This window comes from Leptidea sinapis, chromosome 32, assembly GCF_905404315.1.
Source record: "Leptidea sinapis chromosome 32, ilLepSina1.1, whole genome shotgun sequence".
Classification (NCBI taxonomy): Eukaryota; Metazoa; Arthropoda; class Insecta; order Lepidoptera; family Pieridae; genus Leptidea; species Leptidea sinapis.
Window position 1 is genome coordinate 3,086,368 of NC_066296.1, and position 16,871 is coordinate 3,103,238.

The following is a 16,871-nucleotide window of genomic DNA, read 5'->3' on the forward strand; positions in this document are numbered from 1 at the left end:
TAATATAAAGCGTGTAAAAATTACAAGGAACCACCGAACTTGCATTTTTCAAGTATAATTAATATCATGTAGGTTTCGAGCTCTAAATATGATAAAAGAAGAATTGTTTTCAGGTAAACTATCTGCGTCCACATAAATTTCAGTCAACAATAAATAAAATAAAACACCAGCAGGTTTACGATTATCCACGCAATGAAACCAATTCTACATTGTCACATTGTATTAGCAATGAAGGCAATCGGTCCTACAAATTCAAATTCAAATATTAATATTCAAAATAAGATGTGATATCAAATATGGAAGGTCAAAAACTAGCACCAATTATATTGTACAATTAAACTTATTATTAGTCGCTCCATTCCCAATCTGTGGTATGATTAGGAAAGTCATTTACGGCAGTTTCTAGTAAATTCACTTACCTATGTGCCTATGTACATACATAATAATTATTATCAGGAATATATTGATAAGCGTCGGTCAAGATGTTAATTTCTTTAAATTGTGCTCTCAATGATCCTTCCATTTTTCACATCACACCCTTAAACAGGGAGGCTATATATATATAGATCTCGGAATATTCAAATGCTAAAGGTGACAAGGATTTTAATTGACAACTACGGCTGTCTTCTGAGCCAAAGCTTGTATCTACAGTGTACCAACGGTTTGTAACATCTGCACTGAAGCGCGGCACATTTCCCCGGTGGGGATAAGGTGTTCTGGTGCCTCCGGGGCACTGAAAAAAAAAGTAAAAACATAGTACCTACTTAGTCAATAATAACAAACGCGCGCAAGTTTTTTCCTGTCATTTCTAATTCGAATACCGTCAACCACGGTTGGCTCTAGGTCTTTTTATTCGCGCGCCATTTTTTAAAATAAAAGTAAAACGTCAATGTCACTTTTACCGCGCAAATGCGATTGTCACTATGTCCGTGATGTAATGTTGCGATACTGTAAAATCTAATAATTCTAATAGATAATGAATTTATAGTGTTTGTGTAAATATGGCAGTGAAATGGTACAGTGGTGTGGTTTATACTGTGATCGTATTTTATGTTGTTTTAAACATTTTGGAAGAAAGTCAAGCATATAGTCCTCGGGGTAAGATTAAAAATATTAATATAATTTCACTGATATTTTCATAACTTTATAAACTTTTAGCATTGGCAATAAAAGCATAAATTCAAACCAAATTATTTTTGGAATGTTTATTTTTAGCAAATTAATCAAAATAAATTTATAATATTTGAAAACAACACTTTATAATTAAGCGATTTAAATAAACAAAAGGTTTCCTGTCGCTTTTTGGGAAGTTTATTTTTTCTACTTTAGCAAACTTCTTCAAAAATGTTTATTTTTAATAATTTCAATGGTTAGATTGGTATATTTCGCAACATATTTTTTTGCCTTTTTAGCCTTTTTACTGCTTCTTCGTAAAAAAAGCTAATGAGAAGAAGTAACAATAAACTAACTACCACTCTTTTAAATCAAGATTTGCATTTTATCGTTTTACAAATCATTTCAGTTATAATTTAATTTGTAAAGTGATGCAACATAATATACTACTATAAGGGGAACCATTAACAATGAAATATCTAATTTTAATCCCCTGATTGTAATATTAAATCATTATTATATTCAGTCATAAAATTGACGTAAATTCGTAAAAATGTAGAAAAAAGTGTGTGTACTTATGTATGCACGCAAGAAGTTATACTTCTTTGGCCTAACGAAGCAAAAATCATTAAAATTATTTATTCCTCGTGCTATTCTACGTATTTAGAAAGAACAATTTTGAAAAATCTTGCAAAGATGGCTTTGACAATTTAGGAACCAACTTCACCCTGCCACTTTTGTGTTACAGTGATACGCGCGCATCTTAAAATTTAAATCTCATCATTTTTTCGTAGCGCGCCTAAAGAAGTATAACTTCAAAGGAGCAGCATAATAAGTAGGTTACCGAGCAGTTGTTCATTAACAACTCTGACTAATTAATTATTTATTACGTAAATAGGTATTTACTTAGAAGCCCTGCGTCGAGAGTAAAATGCAATTATGCTTGCTAAATAGATTGATCTTAGGTATATTGCTTGTCTGTACATTGATATTGTTTTATATGTATTTAACTGCTGTATTATTATAAATTTCCCTTATTGTGATTAATAGATGTTATATCATTTACGATCGTTGGAACACAGACGTCAATTTGAGCGAAGCAATTTCCTAACAAACGTCTGATTTAACATTCGATTTATTTTGTGAAATTATTTTATTTATCATTAAATTAGTTTGACTTTTAACAAAATTATATTTTACAGTTAGGTAAATACTGATACTTTATTTATACATTATTTACTTTTTTTTAATGACAATAAGGGACGAGACGAACAGGACGTTCAACTGGTGGTAATTGACTTTGCCCATTACAATGCAGTGCCGCTCAGGATTCTTGATAAACCCAAAAATTTTGAGTGGCACCACAATTGCGCTCGTCATCTTGAGACATGATGTTAAGTCTCATTTTCCCAGTAATTTCACTAACTAGGGCGCCCTTCAGACCGAAACACAATAATACTTACACATTACTGCTTCACGGTAGAAATAGGCGCCGATGTGGTACCCATAATTTAGCCGGCATCCTGTGCAAATGAGCCTCCCACTGGTAAATATTATTACTAAAATAAACCATTTTTCAATAAAAAAATCTCAAAAGCATAATAAGACTATTAAACAAAATAAGAAAATACCCTTATAGTATTGTTTAAGTCATATTTAAAGTAATGGTAGGCAAAAAAAATGGGGTTTTCTCTTGGGAACGATGACTGATACTAATGTACTTTATCAAAGCCTTTTGTAGTAATACAATCATCATTATAATGTATGGCTCCTTCTTGCCTAATTTCGAATCTATATATCTACTCGTATATTTGAATTCGTTTAGAATATTATTGAACAATGCTTCACTAAAAACGCTTAAAGTTATATAATTTGTAAATGCGTGTAATTGTAACTGTGTTACAATTATTAAAAGGTACATTTTTATTATTGTATTAGTTAACCCGACGTTACAAGTCCTTTCCAGATCTCGTTTTCAGGGGGACGAGTGTTAAATAAATAATAATAAAAATGTAACATTTACGCAAAAATCTAATATAAAAACACAGTCATAATTATACGCGTTTTAATCCTTTAAAAGTGTTTATATCTAAGTGTGTAACAGTCGCGTTAGGCAAAGAAAATACTATGATTGGTATTGATATATTTCGCAACACGTTTTTTTTACTAAGTATTGTTGTAATGTATCCGTTTTTATGGATTAGATGGTACAAGACTTTTCTTATATTAAAATTCTGTTATGTATAGATTTAATCATTCAAATAAAATCTGCATTTAGGTTTGACGTGGACTCTCACTGATCATAAGCAGAATAAATTAAGCTCACAATATAAAAAAATTACTCTTGGTGATACATAGAGGCTGCGATACCATTATATTGTGTGTTTTCTATCGCATTTTTCACAGGGAGTGTTCCGTTAATCTTTTTCATCTGATCCTTGTCACCCAATTCTACCTTTGGACTACGCGCTTTTAAGTAACATATCACCTGCTTCTTCTGGATATTATGTGACTCACAATGGTCTTTAAGGTATTTCATATATTGTATTTGTGTATTCAGATTGCAGGTTGATCAGAATGCTGAAATGGCTTAGAGACATGGAGCGAATGAGTGAAGAATGACTTATCAAATATATATGGCAAGTGTGTGTGTGGGCAAGTCGGTCGCGGGAGACCTCGTAGAACATTCGTCGACCAAATTGGGGACGTTTTGAGAAAAGGAAAGGTCCAAAGCATCCGCAATCGGTGAGCATGTATGAAAAGAGTAATGAAAGTAGAGGAAGGGCGTCAGGTTTGTAAGGATAGAAACAAGTGGCGTTCTGTTGTCTCTTCCTACCCCGACGGGAAACAGGTGTGAGTATGTATGTATGTACATATGTAAGTATATGTATGCATGCAAAAAACACGTGGGCAAGAAAGACCTCAGGAAAACATGGACAGTCATTGGTTTACTCTTTCAAAAGATACTCTTGCAAAGGAAGAATTTTGTTTTATTAATAATATGTTTAACTTTATTTGAAATGGTCATATTATCTTGACAAAATCTATATTTTTTCTTTGGAATGGGGCTTACTTTGCTCAACTTCCTCGGCGACTATGTCATCATCATCATCAGCCGGAAGTCATCCGCTACTGGACACCTCAGGCCTCCTCCAAAGATCTCCACGGTGATCGGTCCTGCGCTGCCCTAATCCCACTTATTCCGGCGATTCTTACCAGATCGTCGATCTATCTTGTGGGGGGCCTAACAACACTGCGTCTTCCGATACGTGGTAGCCATTCGAGGACTTTTCCGCCCCAACGGCCGTCGACCTTTATACCCTGCTACTGCCACTTCAGTTTCGCAATCATTTGGGCTATGTTGGTGACTTTGGTTACATAGATGGATACTGCCAAATAGTTTTACACCTAGCATTCTGGACATTCACATATTTAATTTTCTTTTTCTCCAAAAGATCCTGTTGCATTTTGTTTCAGATGATAGTTGAAAAACCAGAATTTGATTGCTGTTTAGAATACATAATATATATTAATTATACTACATATTAAATATTATTTTACAACTTACAAAAGTTCATTGTACTAATTATTGACCGGTACTTGTTAAGTACAGAAACAATAATCGTTAAAATGTAGGGGACAGATTTAAAATCAGGGTAAATTAGAAGCAAAACCAATCAATGATTACAATTCGCTACTTTGCCGCGGTCGCACGTGGCCTCACAATAGATCTATTGATCAATTTCACAAATTGATCCATTCCACTTAGGACCAGTCAGTGCAAGCGGCGATAGTCAAAGTTTACAATGTTAAACTCGCGTCAGGACACGTGGCCTGATTGAAATTTCGTAAGACAGTCGTTGAAATAATGGATGAAAGTTGATTTTTCTGAGAGATAAACTTTTTAATATAAATTAATGGTTGTCGACAATGGTATTAGTTCTGAAGTATTAATTTTTTAATGTAAAATAAATTATAATTTTTGTGTATGATAGTGCATTATATGAAAATTGTATGTAACCAGATAAATGCTAGTACTTATATACTGATAAATGAAGCAATTCCAAAATTATTCCCTAACCATTATTAAATTATCAAAAATGTACCACGGTTATGTTCAAGTTGTCACTTCCGCTGGTACTCCTGGAGTGAATTGTTTTTTATTCTAATAGATATTTGGAAATTTGTTATCTCAAATTTTAACCATAGGTAAAAAAATCATATTTTAAATTCCAGTAGTGCTCATTTCCTTTTTATTTTTTGTTTTTATAACTCATTATGATAATTTCTTGCAACTATATTTCCCTATTCCCTGCATGAAAAAGTTGTCATCAATCTGTAAATTTTTAAATAACAAAACATACTTTCTATAACTAACGCTTGATATGAAAGAAATAGAAATATAAGAAAAAATAAAAAACATAAATCTTAATTTATTTGAAAATTGTTAGAAGATATATACCCCTCTCTTTCGCAGTCGTTTCAAGTGAAGGTACTAAGCGGAACACACCAGCGCGCTAACAGGTAGGTAGTTGATTATCGGATTTTTATCGAGTTTCTAAGATTGTGACGACGATTGTAGCATCACTTAAATGGATAGATTTACTTTCACGTTTACACTTAAAATTTACGGGAAGTTGCGTAGAGGAAATTGTTATTATTAATTGAGTTTATGTACAATTCTTCAAACAAAATTTGTGATAAAGGTAATAATAGTACTATAATTTAAACATATAAAAAGTCGTAATATCCCATATTTTACCTTAAATATATATATTTTTTAATTTCCTCCTAATGAAAGCGGATTATAGTGTTTAGAATCTTTTCCGTTTAGTTTGTGCACTTTATATCTTAGAAATATTCTATCTACTTATACTAATATTAAAAACAGGAAAGATTGTTTGTTTGCATTGAATAGGATTCGAAACTAGAGAACCGATTTGAAAAATTCGTTCACTGTTGGGAAGCTACACTATCCCCGGGTGACATAGGCTATAATATATTTAAAAAAAGGGATACTTTCAAAAACTCCAATAATGTAACCCAAGGTGTAATAAAAATACATAAAATATTCTTTATATCGCATGCTCTGCGAAAAGTATTGATGATAGAATAAAATTATGTACTTAATACCACTTTGCAGAACACATCTTTTTTTACCAATAGTGTCGCAGACCATAATATGTAATGTATTACTTTATTAAAAAATAAAGTCTCTACTACGTGCTCAGTCCTGTGTGTACACAGACGAAGTCGCGGGGTATCTAGTTGATACTATTATAAATTTCATATTTGGAAGATGCTATTATGAAAACTGTTATTTATGTTATTTTTTTTAATAAGCTATCACAATAGGTTGGAAAGTAGACGTATTACTAATTTTCTGTGTCTCCTAATATCCCAACATCGGCATATGATAGCCGTTATAAAATATAAAGAATTTGACCACACAAACATAAAAATAATAGCTTAAAGAGAAATGAAACGATTTTTTTAATTATATAAAATAAGTGGAATTAATATTGCTACGGGACAAACTCTCCATATTAAAATAATGTTTAATTATAATTTTTAAGACGTATATTTTAGTCTTTTTATTTAAGAAGAAGAAGACGTCCACTGCTGGACAAAGGCCTCCCCCAAAGATCTCCACGAGGATCAGTCCTGCGCTGCCTTCCATCCAACGTATTCCGGCGATTTTGACCAGATCGTCGTTCCATCTTGTAGGGGGCCTACCAACACTGCGTCTTCCGGTACGTGTTCGCTATTCGAGGACTTTTCTGCCCCACCAGCCATCTGTCTATCGAACAATGTGCCCTGCCCACTGCCACTTCAGTTTCGCAAATATTTGGGCTACGTTTTTTTAATAATTTATTTTTCTGTACTAAAACAACCGAATTTTGTAAGTGGTTTAATCTATTTGAGTTTTTTCATAATAATTACTGAAACTGTTTGATCCCAAAAATAAATAATTAGGCATTATTATTAGTGTGCGAAAACAACAAACATATCAATTATTCATTAGCCGTTTCGATCCGCGTTTGAACAGCTATTGTACTCGTTGGTAGTGGGATAGTGATTCATAATTATTATGCAAATTATATGATCATATTTCAAGCTGTTATTATTGTTTACTTACACTTAATAGTGACAGCATAATAGACGAGCTAAATGGAGTTTTTGTACCATACTGCTTAGAATGTAAAACAGACGATTGAATACTTATTGTATTTCCTTCATTGCTATTTCAACACTTAAAAGGAAAAGTTTATACGAGATGGTAATTTACTCATTGGACGCGAAATCAATCGTTTATTATTTTATGCTACCTTCACCTTTAAAAATCGTATTGGTAACGCCAGTTCTCCAAATGACCTAATGCCTGATACCTTTATCCAAGCAATTTAGGCGGTATAACTTAAGAATAACCACGAGCCGCGACATCTATGGTCGCATGGTGAACCGCACGCGAAGGTTGGCCATGAGATAATAGTGATTTCTTCGTTTTATTGTACTTTGCCTGCATCATTTATAGGGATTTAAAAAAAAATTGTGCGTACAAAGTACGCATGTCAGAAGTGAGGTTTCACTTCTGACATTGTGCATGAACTTCTATACTGCATATGAAGTCTTGGTACATGTTGCTAGTGTGCCACATGATTTAAACCGCTATGAAAGACATTACTATCACCGCTACCATATTTATGTTCTCCCTGTGTCGACGTCAGAATATATTGAGGTATTCTCGCGTCATAAATAGAAAATCTCTTCTTCAACTATGATCACTTGGTACCAAAACTCCTTTTCATTTTATCCCACGTTAAATCTTATGAATTTATGTGTCTATCTCTTTTTACTGTCGCGCTTTTTCGTTTCATCTAATTCAAATCACAAGGATGGTAAAGAAGTTTTCACTTCAAAAGTGTGTATATTCTTATGTACACACGCAAGAAGTTAAAAACTGCATAGTAAATCTACGATGGATAATCATTTCCACCTATCCAAAGATTCCCGGAAAGAAATCTATACTATTTTAATCACGTAATCAGTAGAACCGACAGTATCGCGGAAATCTACATATATCAATTCTTCCGACTGCTCAACTCAGTAATTCTAGATGGCAGTTTCTCGGCTTTCACTCTCGAGGGTCACGGGTTCGATGCTTGACCCCTATGACGTGATAGATCAACCATGCGGCAAATTAAATTACAGCTTCTGCATTGTATTCATGTCTAGCAGTACTATTTGTCATTACTTTTGCGGCAATTAATGTGTATTGTAAATTGATTGATAGAAATACGAAAGTTCTTTATGTGGATTTATATAACCAAATCGGCAGTGCCCCATGCCCCTAGATTTTTCAGATACACCAAAACCGAGTGTGCCGTACGGCACCCTACTCCCTACCAAGTTCTGAGCCTTATTTTGTTTATAAGATGGTTTATTTAGCATCGTCTTATAACTTGTTTCAAAACCTTTCAGATACATTCACACAAATCATTCTAATTATAAGCAATCTATTCCTACACGTAAAATAATCTGCATTGACAGAACGCTACGCGAGCGCCGAAAACGTGCGAACCTAAGGCGCACCGCGCGATAGAGTTTCCGAAAAGGTTAAGCAAATTCAATATTTATAGTTTTACCCCCTTATTCATAATAGTCTGCTAACTTAAAGCATTGCTAATTCTCACTCTGTCTTCTTCTATTGACCTAAGTCAGAATGAGAAAAAACACTCCTTAGCGGCTGTTTTAAGTTAGTGGACCATTATGAATAAGGGGGTTAATATCTACGTCTCGCCAAACGAGTAATATAATTGATGATACTATTAGTTATAAGTATCATTATTGATTGTCAATATCCTCGTTTAGAATGTTAATTATCAATTAACTTACTTTAGTATCAATGAGTTGTAGTCAAACGTTCAGGGAATCTTAATCAAATCTTAACTGACAATCAGACATAAATTCTAAAAACTAATTTTTCGGCTTCGCTTACGGTATGTACTCGTAAAATAGGTATAAGCTATTTTGTTGAAAATAAAAACATATTATTTACAGATACGGCAGGATAAAGATTTTATTATTTTTATGGACTGATAATGGGTGAGCGAATTATTGAAATTAAAATGTTTTTTCTATTGTTTACTTTGTGACGTCACCCTAATATGTCTAATTGTTTTATGGTCGAGGAGGATAGACAACTAGACATGCGGGTCACCTGATGGTAAGTGATCACCGCAGCTCATACTCTCTAACACCAGAGGAATCACAGGAGCGTTGCCGATCCCATCAATTTCAATACCTAGTCATTAAAATGTGTTAAGTTGCAACTAATTTGTGCTACCTACTAAATTAATTAAATTAAAAATTATTTGCATGCCTATTTAAAGCTGCCGAAACATGTGAAACTGTAAGATTGTACCATCGTAACATACCGTGTTTATACGTAAATAAATAATTTGATTGATTGATAGAACTTACTTACTTTGGTTATAAATTTTCGGGTCTTAATTAATGACTAGCAATAAAATGTATTACCTATTACACAAACTAATTGGAAACAAAATTTATGAACGATACGAGTCTCAAACCCGCGACCTCTCGCGTTCCGTGCTAACGCTCGTCCACTGTGCCAACTGTTCGATTGACGTGAAGTTCACAAATCTTGATATGTCTTTGTTCAACTTTCAGGCTGTGGCTCCATCTACAGGATCTACTTTACAGTTGATAACCTGCTCAACCCCAATAATTGCATATTAGGAAATTGACTTGATATTTTTATTCTAAACAATTTGTTACTTTTTTCAAATGATTAAAAAATAACATTTTGTTTATTCCATACTTTATAATAATAATATTGACACAATTTGATACAAATATCTTGCCTAGCCTATCCTGTACTATGCTATACTATAAACATTCTTAAACCTACATTAATATATTCTATAAACATTCATAATGACTCTAAGAAACATGCATATTCACCATGTAAATCCTACCGGGATTCGAACCAGGGTCCTCTTAGTGGGCAGGGTAACTAACCACTGGGCTACTGGCTAATCCAATTTGGAAGTTTCAATTATATTTTTACATTCCAACACTCGGCAGCGACAAAATTACTTTCAAATTACTTAACAATTACTTGAGAGTCAAACTGTATACGTGGGCAATTCAATTCACATAGAGTTACACAACAGTTACGTGCTTATGGTGTCTCTAAGCATTGCGTCAGTGGAAGTTGCTTGAACTTGATTTCGTAATCTAACTTTAATGTTACTTTTATCTGTACAATCTTAATTTTTTTATGATAGTCATCTTTTTTTTTGATAACCTGCTCAATCCTTCGAGAGTACAATAAGTTAAACGATACCAATTCAGAACTTGATATATTCGGTGGTGGGCTGGTCAGGTTTAAAGAAAGTGTTGTTTAACACTTAGCTGGTACTCAATCTGCATTTGTCAAATAAGTAGTTTTTTTTTTCGTCTTCATTATTTTAATAAGTTAGAGTTATAATTTGTACTTTAATTTTTTATTTTGTTTATATTATAGCTTAGATAGTATAAGTTCTATTTTTCTGAAGTAATTAGGGAGTATTTTTTATAATTTTTATGTTCACCATAATTGTCATATACTTAAGAACTACTAATTGTAACATTAGATTAAGAAATTTGTAATGTATATGATGTGGTGTGCTTTAATAAATAAATAAATAAATCCCAATAATTGCATATTAGGAATTTGACTTGAGATGTCGCTCTTTCAAATCTAAACAATTTGTTATTTTTTTAATGATAAAAAAATAACATATTGTGTATTCCATACTCAATGATAATAGGACGAGTCGAGTAGGACGTTCAGCTGATGGTAATTCATGCACCTTGCCCATTACAATACAGTGCCGCTAAGGATTCTTGAAAAACCCAAAAATCCTGAGCAGCACTACAATTGCGCTCGTCACCTTGAGACATACGATGTTAAGTCAAATTTGCCCAGTAATTTCACTAGCTACGGCGCCCTTAAGACCGAAACATAATAACGCTTACACATTTCTGCTTCACGGCAGAAATAGGCGCCGTGTCCAAAGGAGCCTCCCACTGGTAAACCGATAATAAATACGCCATCAGGCAAAGGGAAAAGATCGTTTTTTCTAAATATTAATTGGCTTGTTGTTAAATCCGGTGTATAACAGAATACAACCGCCTTGATTCTTAATGTTATACTTCTTTGAGTGCGTTATGAAAAAATTATGAGAGTGACATTTAAAGATGCTCGCGCATCACTATAACACAAAAGTGACAGGGTGAAGTTGGTTATTAAAATATGTCTATTACACATTGACAATTTACAATTATTGACATTTGACACATTTCTGACAAATTACATTGATTGTTTGTTTTATTTATTTAGAGCATCGGTAACAAGACCAAACCAACCAAAATACAATATTTAAATCATATTCTAATATTCTGAATTCATATGAAGTAGGTTTATAACTGCAAAATTATATTGACATAAAAGCAAAAAATAATGACGTTTGTACCTTTTTGATGTTATATATATATCTATTTATATAAAAATGAATTGCTGTTCGTTAGTCTCGCTAAAACTCGAGAACGGCTGGACCGATTTGGAAAATTTAGGTCTTGAATTATTTGTCGAAGTCCAGAGAAGGTTTAAAACGTTAAATAAATATGAAAATACTCGGAATTAAATAAAAAAAAATATTTTGATTTTCCTTTGATGTGTCCCCCATCGTTCAGAAATGTAATAAAAATAATAGTTTAAAATGAATTACTAATCAGAATTTTTATATATTTATCGATTGAGGCAGTACGAAGTCTGCCGGGTCAGCTAGTTGAAGATAAACTTCTTTGACTATTACGTTGCGCGCGCACAACGAGATCTAAAATTAAAAGTATTCAGAAATTTTCTGACGTCTGCGACATTATTTAATTTTTTTTGGTTTCTTCGTCCATTATTAGGACAGGCAAAGGGTTCAAGCCAATACAGCCGTATTCGTTAATATTCAATAATTTATTTCACCATTTTTTCAATATTGTTCTTTCTACGAACGTAGAATTGCATGACGAATAAATAATTTTAAGGACTTGTTTTATTTTAAGAACTTGTTTTGTTAGGCCAAAGAAGTATTACTTCTTGCGTGCATACTATATAAGTATACACACACTTTTTCGTTTTCTAACGTTCATTGCAATCGCATCTATTCATACAAACTGGCTTTTACTCTTGAACAAAAAGCAACATTAATTATCCATTAAAATAAGTGACTACAGCCTATTGTAATAATGCACGAGGCAACCGCCATTAGAAACCAATTATGACAGGGGAATGACTTGAAAACGAGCGTCGAACGATCGTGAGGTTGACTTCCCGATCGGAAGTATGCACCCGAGCCGACGTCGAACCTGACACCTTTTACTTTCAAGCGATTACTGCTTACCATATTACGTATCACGAGTGGTTACGTAATACATTTGAACAATGTGCGGGGTTTTACTCTTGAAAAATTCGAAAATAGATGAGTTCCCTGGCTGTTGTGTAGGTAGTATTTAGGTATAGACCTAGTCTTGACGTTTAGAGAAACTAACCTCTAAACTGACCATAAATCATAATCCAGCGGATTACGATCGGGACTATACGACGGCTAGTCTTCAGCTCTGAGGAAGTCTGAAACGTTCGTTTCCATCCAAGACTGCGTAGACCGAGCTTTATAACCCGGCGCCGAGTCTTGCTGGAAGGACCATTCTTCGTTATTGAACATGGTGTTGTTAAGGGTCTTCACTACCTTCTCAAGAATGGTATCTTGATACACGTGTGCTATGTTTCTATTACCTCTTCACTTCTTCACAAAATGGCTCGGTCATTTCTTCATAGCTAATACCACACCAAACCATCACGCGACATGGTTCTAGGTGCTATCTTCAACTCCCGAGATAAAATCTTTTGCTTTCCGACAGGATTTCTTCGAATTATTTCCCTTACTGCTTTGACCATCTTTGACGTACGAACACTACGAAGACGGCCAGATCTTTTTCTGTAACAAACAAAGGAGGTGAGATAGGACCACTGGATGAGTATCCACTATCCCCCGATCTCTCTTGCACTAACAGAGGAATCACAGGGGAAGTGCCCATGTGTGCATGGGCACTTCCCGTGCCCAAACCGACAGGGTCATCCCATTAAGATTTCCATTGTAAGGTTAAAATAAAAAGCCTTTTTATTTTTCATTATTGTTGATTTTTTTATCTTGTGCACTACGTTAAATTCCTCTGCGATATTTATCTTAAATTTTACTTCTGCAGTAAATTTCCACATATGGCATAAGTATGTCGTGGTATGAGTAGACATGGTAAAAGACTCGAGTTCTTGTAAGATCTACTATAAAAATCATAGCCATCAATCATTTCTCACTTATATTATTCTCAAGAGAATACTTATCCACACCTGGGTGACATTTAAATTTGGCTACAAGATATAAAAAATGAGTATTAGCCTAAGTATATATGAACGTACTATAACAATGAGATCTCATATACGAAAAAGATGGAGTTGATATAGCAAGGAGTTTTTCGTTTATGAGATCAATTGTTACACTGTTCGTTGCATAAAAAATATAGTTTAAATTTGAAGCATGTAAATAGCAGATGTTGGATGTTGGGCAGCGCAGGACCAATCGTTGTGAAGATCTTTGGATGCGGCTGATGATGATAATGAAAGAGCAGAAAAAAGGACATAAGTTCAATCTAAAACCCAACCTACAGCAACTGAATAAAATATAGAGAAAAGAAGGTTTATGTTTTATTCAAAGTCAGAGTTTTTATTTGTATAAACTTGTTAGATTGGTGTTACATAAAAATTATAAAGTACATGTTTGCCACATTTATGACGTGCAAATTTTACAAAATACATTTCGAAATCATTAGTTACAATAATATCAATTTAACAAAAGATTTGCAGCAGTATTATTTATTATATTATTTAAAAAATGTCAAGTTTTTAATTGAAAATATTCGTGTAATGAATATAAGCAGTGTTTACTAAGGTATATTTTCAATTTAGATGAGAAATTCCTATTTGACGATACCTCTCTTATTATCTTTGGGATGTGATTATAGATTTTTATGCACATACAAAAACAGTTTCTCTGAAATAATGTAGTTCTACAGCAAGGTACTTGTGGTTTGGTGGGGTCCCTAGATGGGAAAAGAGAAGTGTTTTTATGTTTACTGAATTTGCTAAATTTTTTTCGAACAAACACGAGCACTCAAATATGTATAATTCAACAATTGTAAATAGGTTATATTTTTTTAAATACGGGTCTGCAGCTTTCTAGGGGTCCTTTTCCCGCTGCAGCCCTCAAACATTTTTTTTGAGCTATGAAGACTCTATTTATTACTGTTGAGTTACCCCATATTATACCATACCTAATAATTATAGATTCCACGTAGGCGTGATATGCCGTTAAACCCGCTTTTTCCGATATAGTTTTTTTTATTCTCCTTATTGCAAAAACAAACTTATAAAGACGTTTGCATAATGATTCAACGTTAGTTTTCCAATTATTATCCATTACTATGCATAAGAATTTGGTATTTTCAACCTCGTCAATTTAAATTACATTGCATGTTATGTTTCTATGGGGTGGATAAATTGTTTGACGATCCCACGTGTGATAACAGGCCACACACGTTACAGTACAGTAATATTTTTATTCAAAATGGGATATGAAAGTCAAACACATTCCAGAAAGTATGCCTCAGACCTGAGAAGAACGGGCGCAACAAACTCAGCAGGACTCTTCTTTTTTTTTTCATAAATAATATGGTTACAAAGAAATATCGTATAATTAATCTTATTATTTAATAGCCAGAGGGCAGTAGCTCCATTCCCAATCGGTGGTATGATCAAGAAAGTAATTTATGTTATAGTAACCCTTACCACACAAACGTTTACATATTTTGTTTTGAACATTTTCTGGGATCCTGTTGTAAAAGCATATACATCGCCCCACAAAAGGTTACCTCGATTTAGCCGAGTAAATATATCACGTATTTTAGTAAAATATCAAGTATTTTCATTCGAAAGTTCCGAATATTAGAGATTAAAAAGAAAAATACTTTCATATCCGTGTTATGCAGACCCACTGATGATTATCTTAATGCAGTTGAATCAATTAGCCGCAACGTGAGCTTCTGAATTCGATGTTATCTCTAATAATTGTGTCATCTACAATCTTTAATTGCCGTCGTCGATTGACAAATGAAACTTTGAACATTGAATCTGTTATCAGATTAACTTGATTTTCGCAACTCAATGACCAAGCGGTTATTTTACGTGGGGTAGGAGCTTATCATCACAGTTCTCTTTCGGAATGTTCCAAGTTAATGCAGCAGACACATGAAACCAGGGTGAGGTTCCTTTGCACAGGATGCCAGCTAGATGTTGAGTACCACAACGGCGCCTATTTCTGCCGTGAAGCACTAATGTGTAAGCATTATTGTGTTTCGGTCTGAAGGGCGCCGTAACTAGTGAAATTACTGGGGAAATGAGACTTGACATCTTATGTCTCAAGGTGACAAGCGCAGTTGTAGTGCCGCTCAGAATGTTTGGGTCTTTCATGAATCCTGAGCGGCATTGCATTGTAATGGGCAGGGCGTATCAATTACCCTCAGCTGACCGTCCGGCTCGTCTCGTCCCTTACGATCATAAAAAAATCCTAAGTCCTTTATCCTTTAACACCGATAAACAGAACCGCTTCCTTTTTGAAGTCGATAAACAAAATAAACGCCATCTTGTGTTCCACATACATTAACAAAGAGGTTTTATATATTATACACTTCTTGTTATTTTCACTATTCAATTCAGCATAGTTATGAGTATAGTCAGAGACAGAAGGACGTGGCGGAGGACTTTGTTTTATAATATGTAATAATAAATGAACGCTTAATAAAATATTAATATATATAACATCTATTCTTCATTTTACTTGTCTTTACAGTTTCGTCGCAATTATTTTGATTCTATATTATTCTTCAAAATTCTCAATAACGTGATTGACGTTCCAGCCCTTTTGCATAACATTACATTTAGAATACCCCGTAAATGTGTTAGTAAACCCTTATTTAGCATTCCGCATAGCAGGACCGTTTATATTAAAAATTGTTGTATCAGAAGAGTGTGTAATTATATGAATACCGAACTTTGCCACTTAGACCTTTTCATGTTTAAGTTATTAGCTTCATTTAAAAATGCTGTAAACATACATTTAAAAACTTTTAACCAAATTTAGAATTATATTGTTTGTTGTAACTCACTAATTTTCATATTAATGGCTGTTTTAAAAATTAGGGAACTTTAGGTCTATATTTAATAACCCTTTTTATGTAATCAATTTATGTATGTGACCGTTTGTTTCTGTTGAATAAATAAATAAACAAATTTTATTCTTCTCAACGCCATCTAGCGTTCCATCCAGCATTCCAATAAATATATTGTGATTCTTTTTTTATGTGCAAATGTTAATTAGGTGTTTAAATTGATAATTTGAACTCATTGATTCCATCATCAAATCATTTTTTTTACAATGGTACCAATACATCGCATTGAGAAGGTGTTTCAATTTTGAAGTTTGATAAAAACAGCATCGTACTAGTTTCAAAATAGTCTTGTGTATAAATATCTAGTAAAACAAAATAATGCAATGAATGCGTTTCCTTAGTATTATTATTATAAT

The 16,871-nt window shown here is 33.4% G+C and overlaps 1 protein-coding gene across 1 annotated transcript in view; it reads left to right on the forward strand.

Moving 5' to 3' along the window:
• The first annotated feature begins 870 nt into the window (after nucleotides 1-870).
• The window catches only part of LOC126974553 (plasma kallikrein), a 44,291-nt gene continuing 28,290 nt past the window's right edge, over nucleotides 871-16,871 (forward strand). The window contains exon 1 of the mRNA XM_050822084.1: nucleotides 871-1,098. Coding sequence (XP_050678041.1) covers nucleotides 1,002-1,098 — 97 coding nt within the window. The 5' untranslated portion in view covers nucleotides 871-1,001. The remainder of the gene's footprint in view (nucleotides 1,099-16,871) is intronic.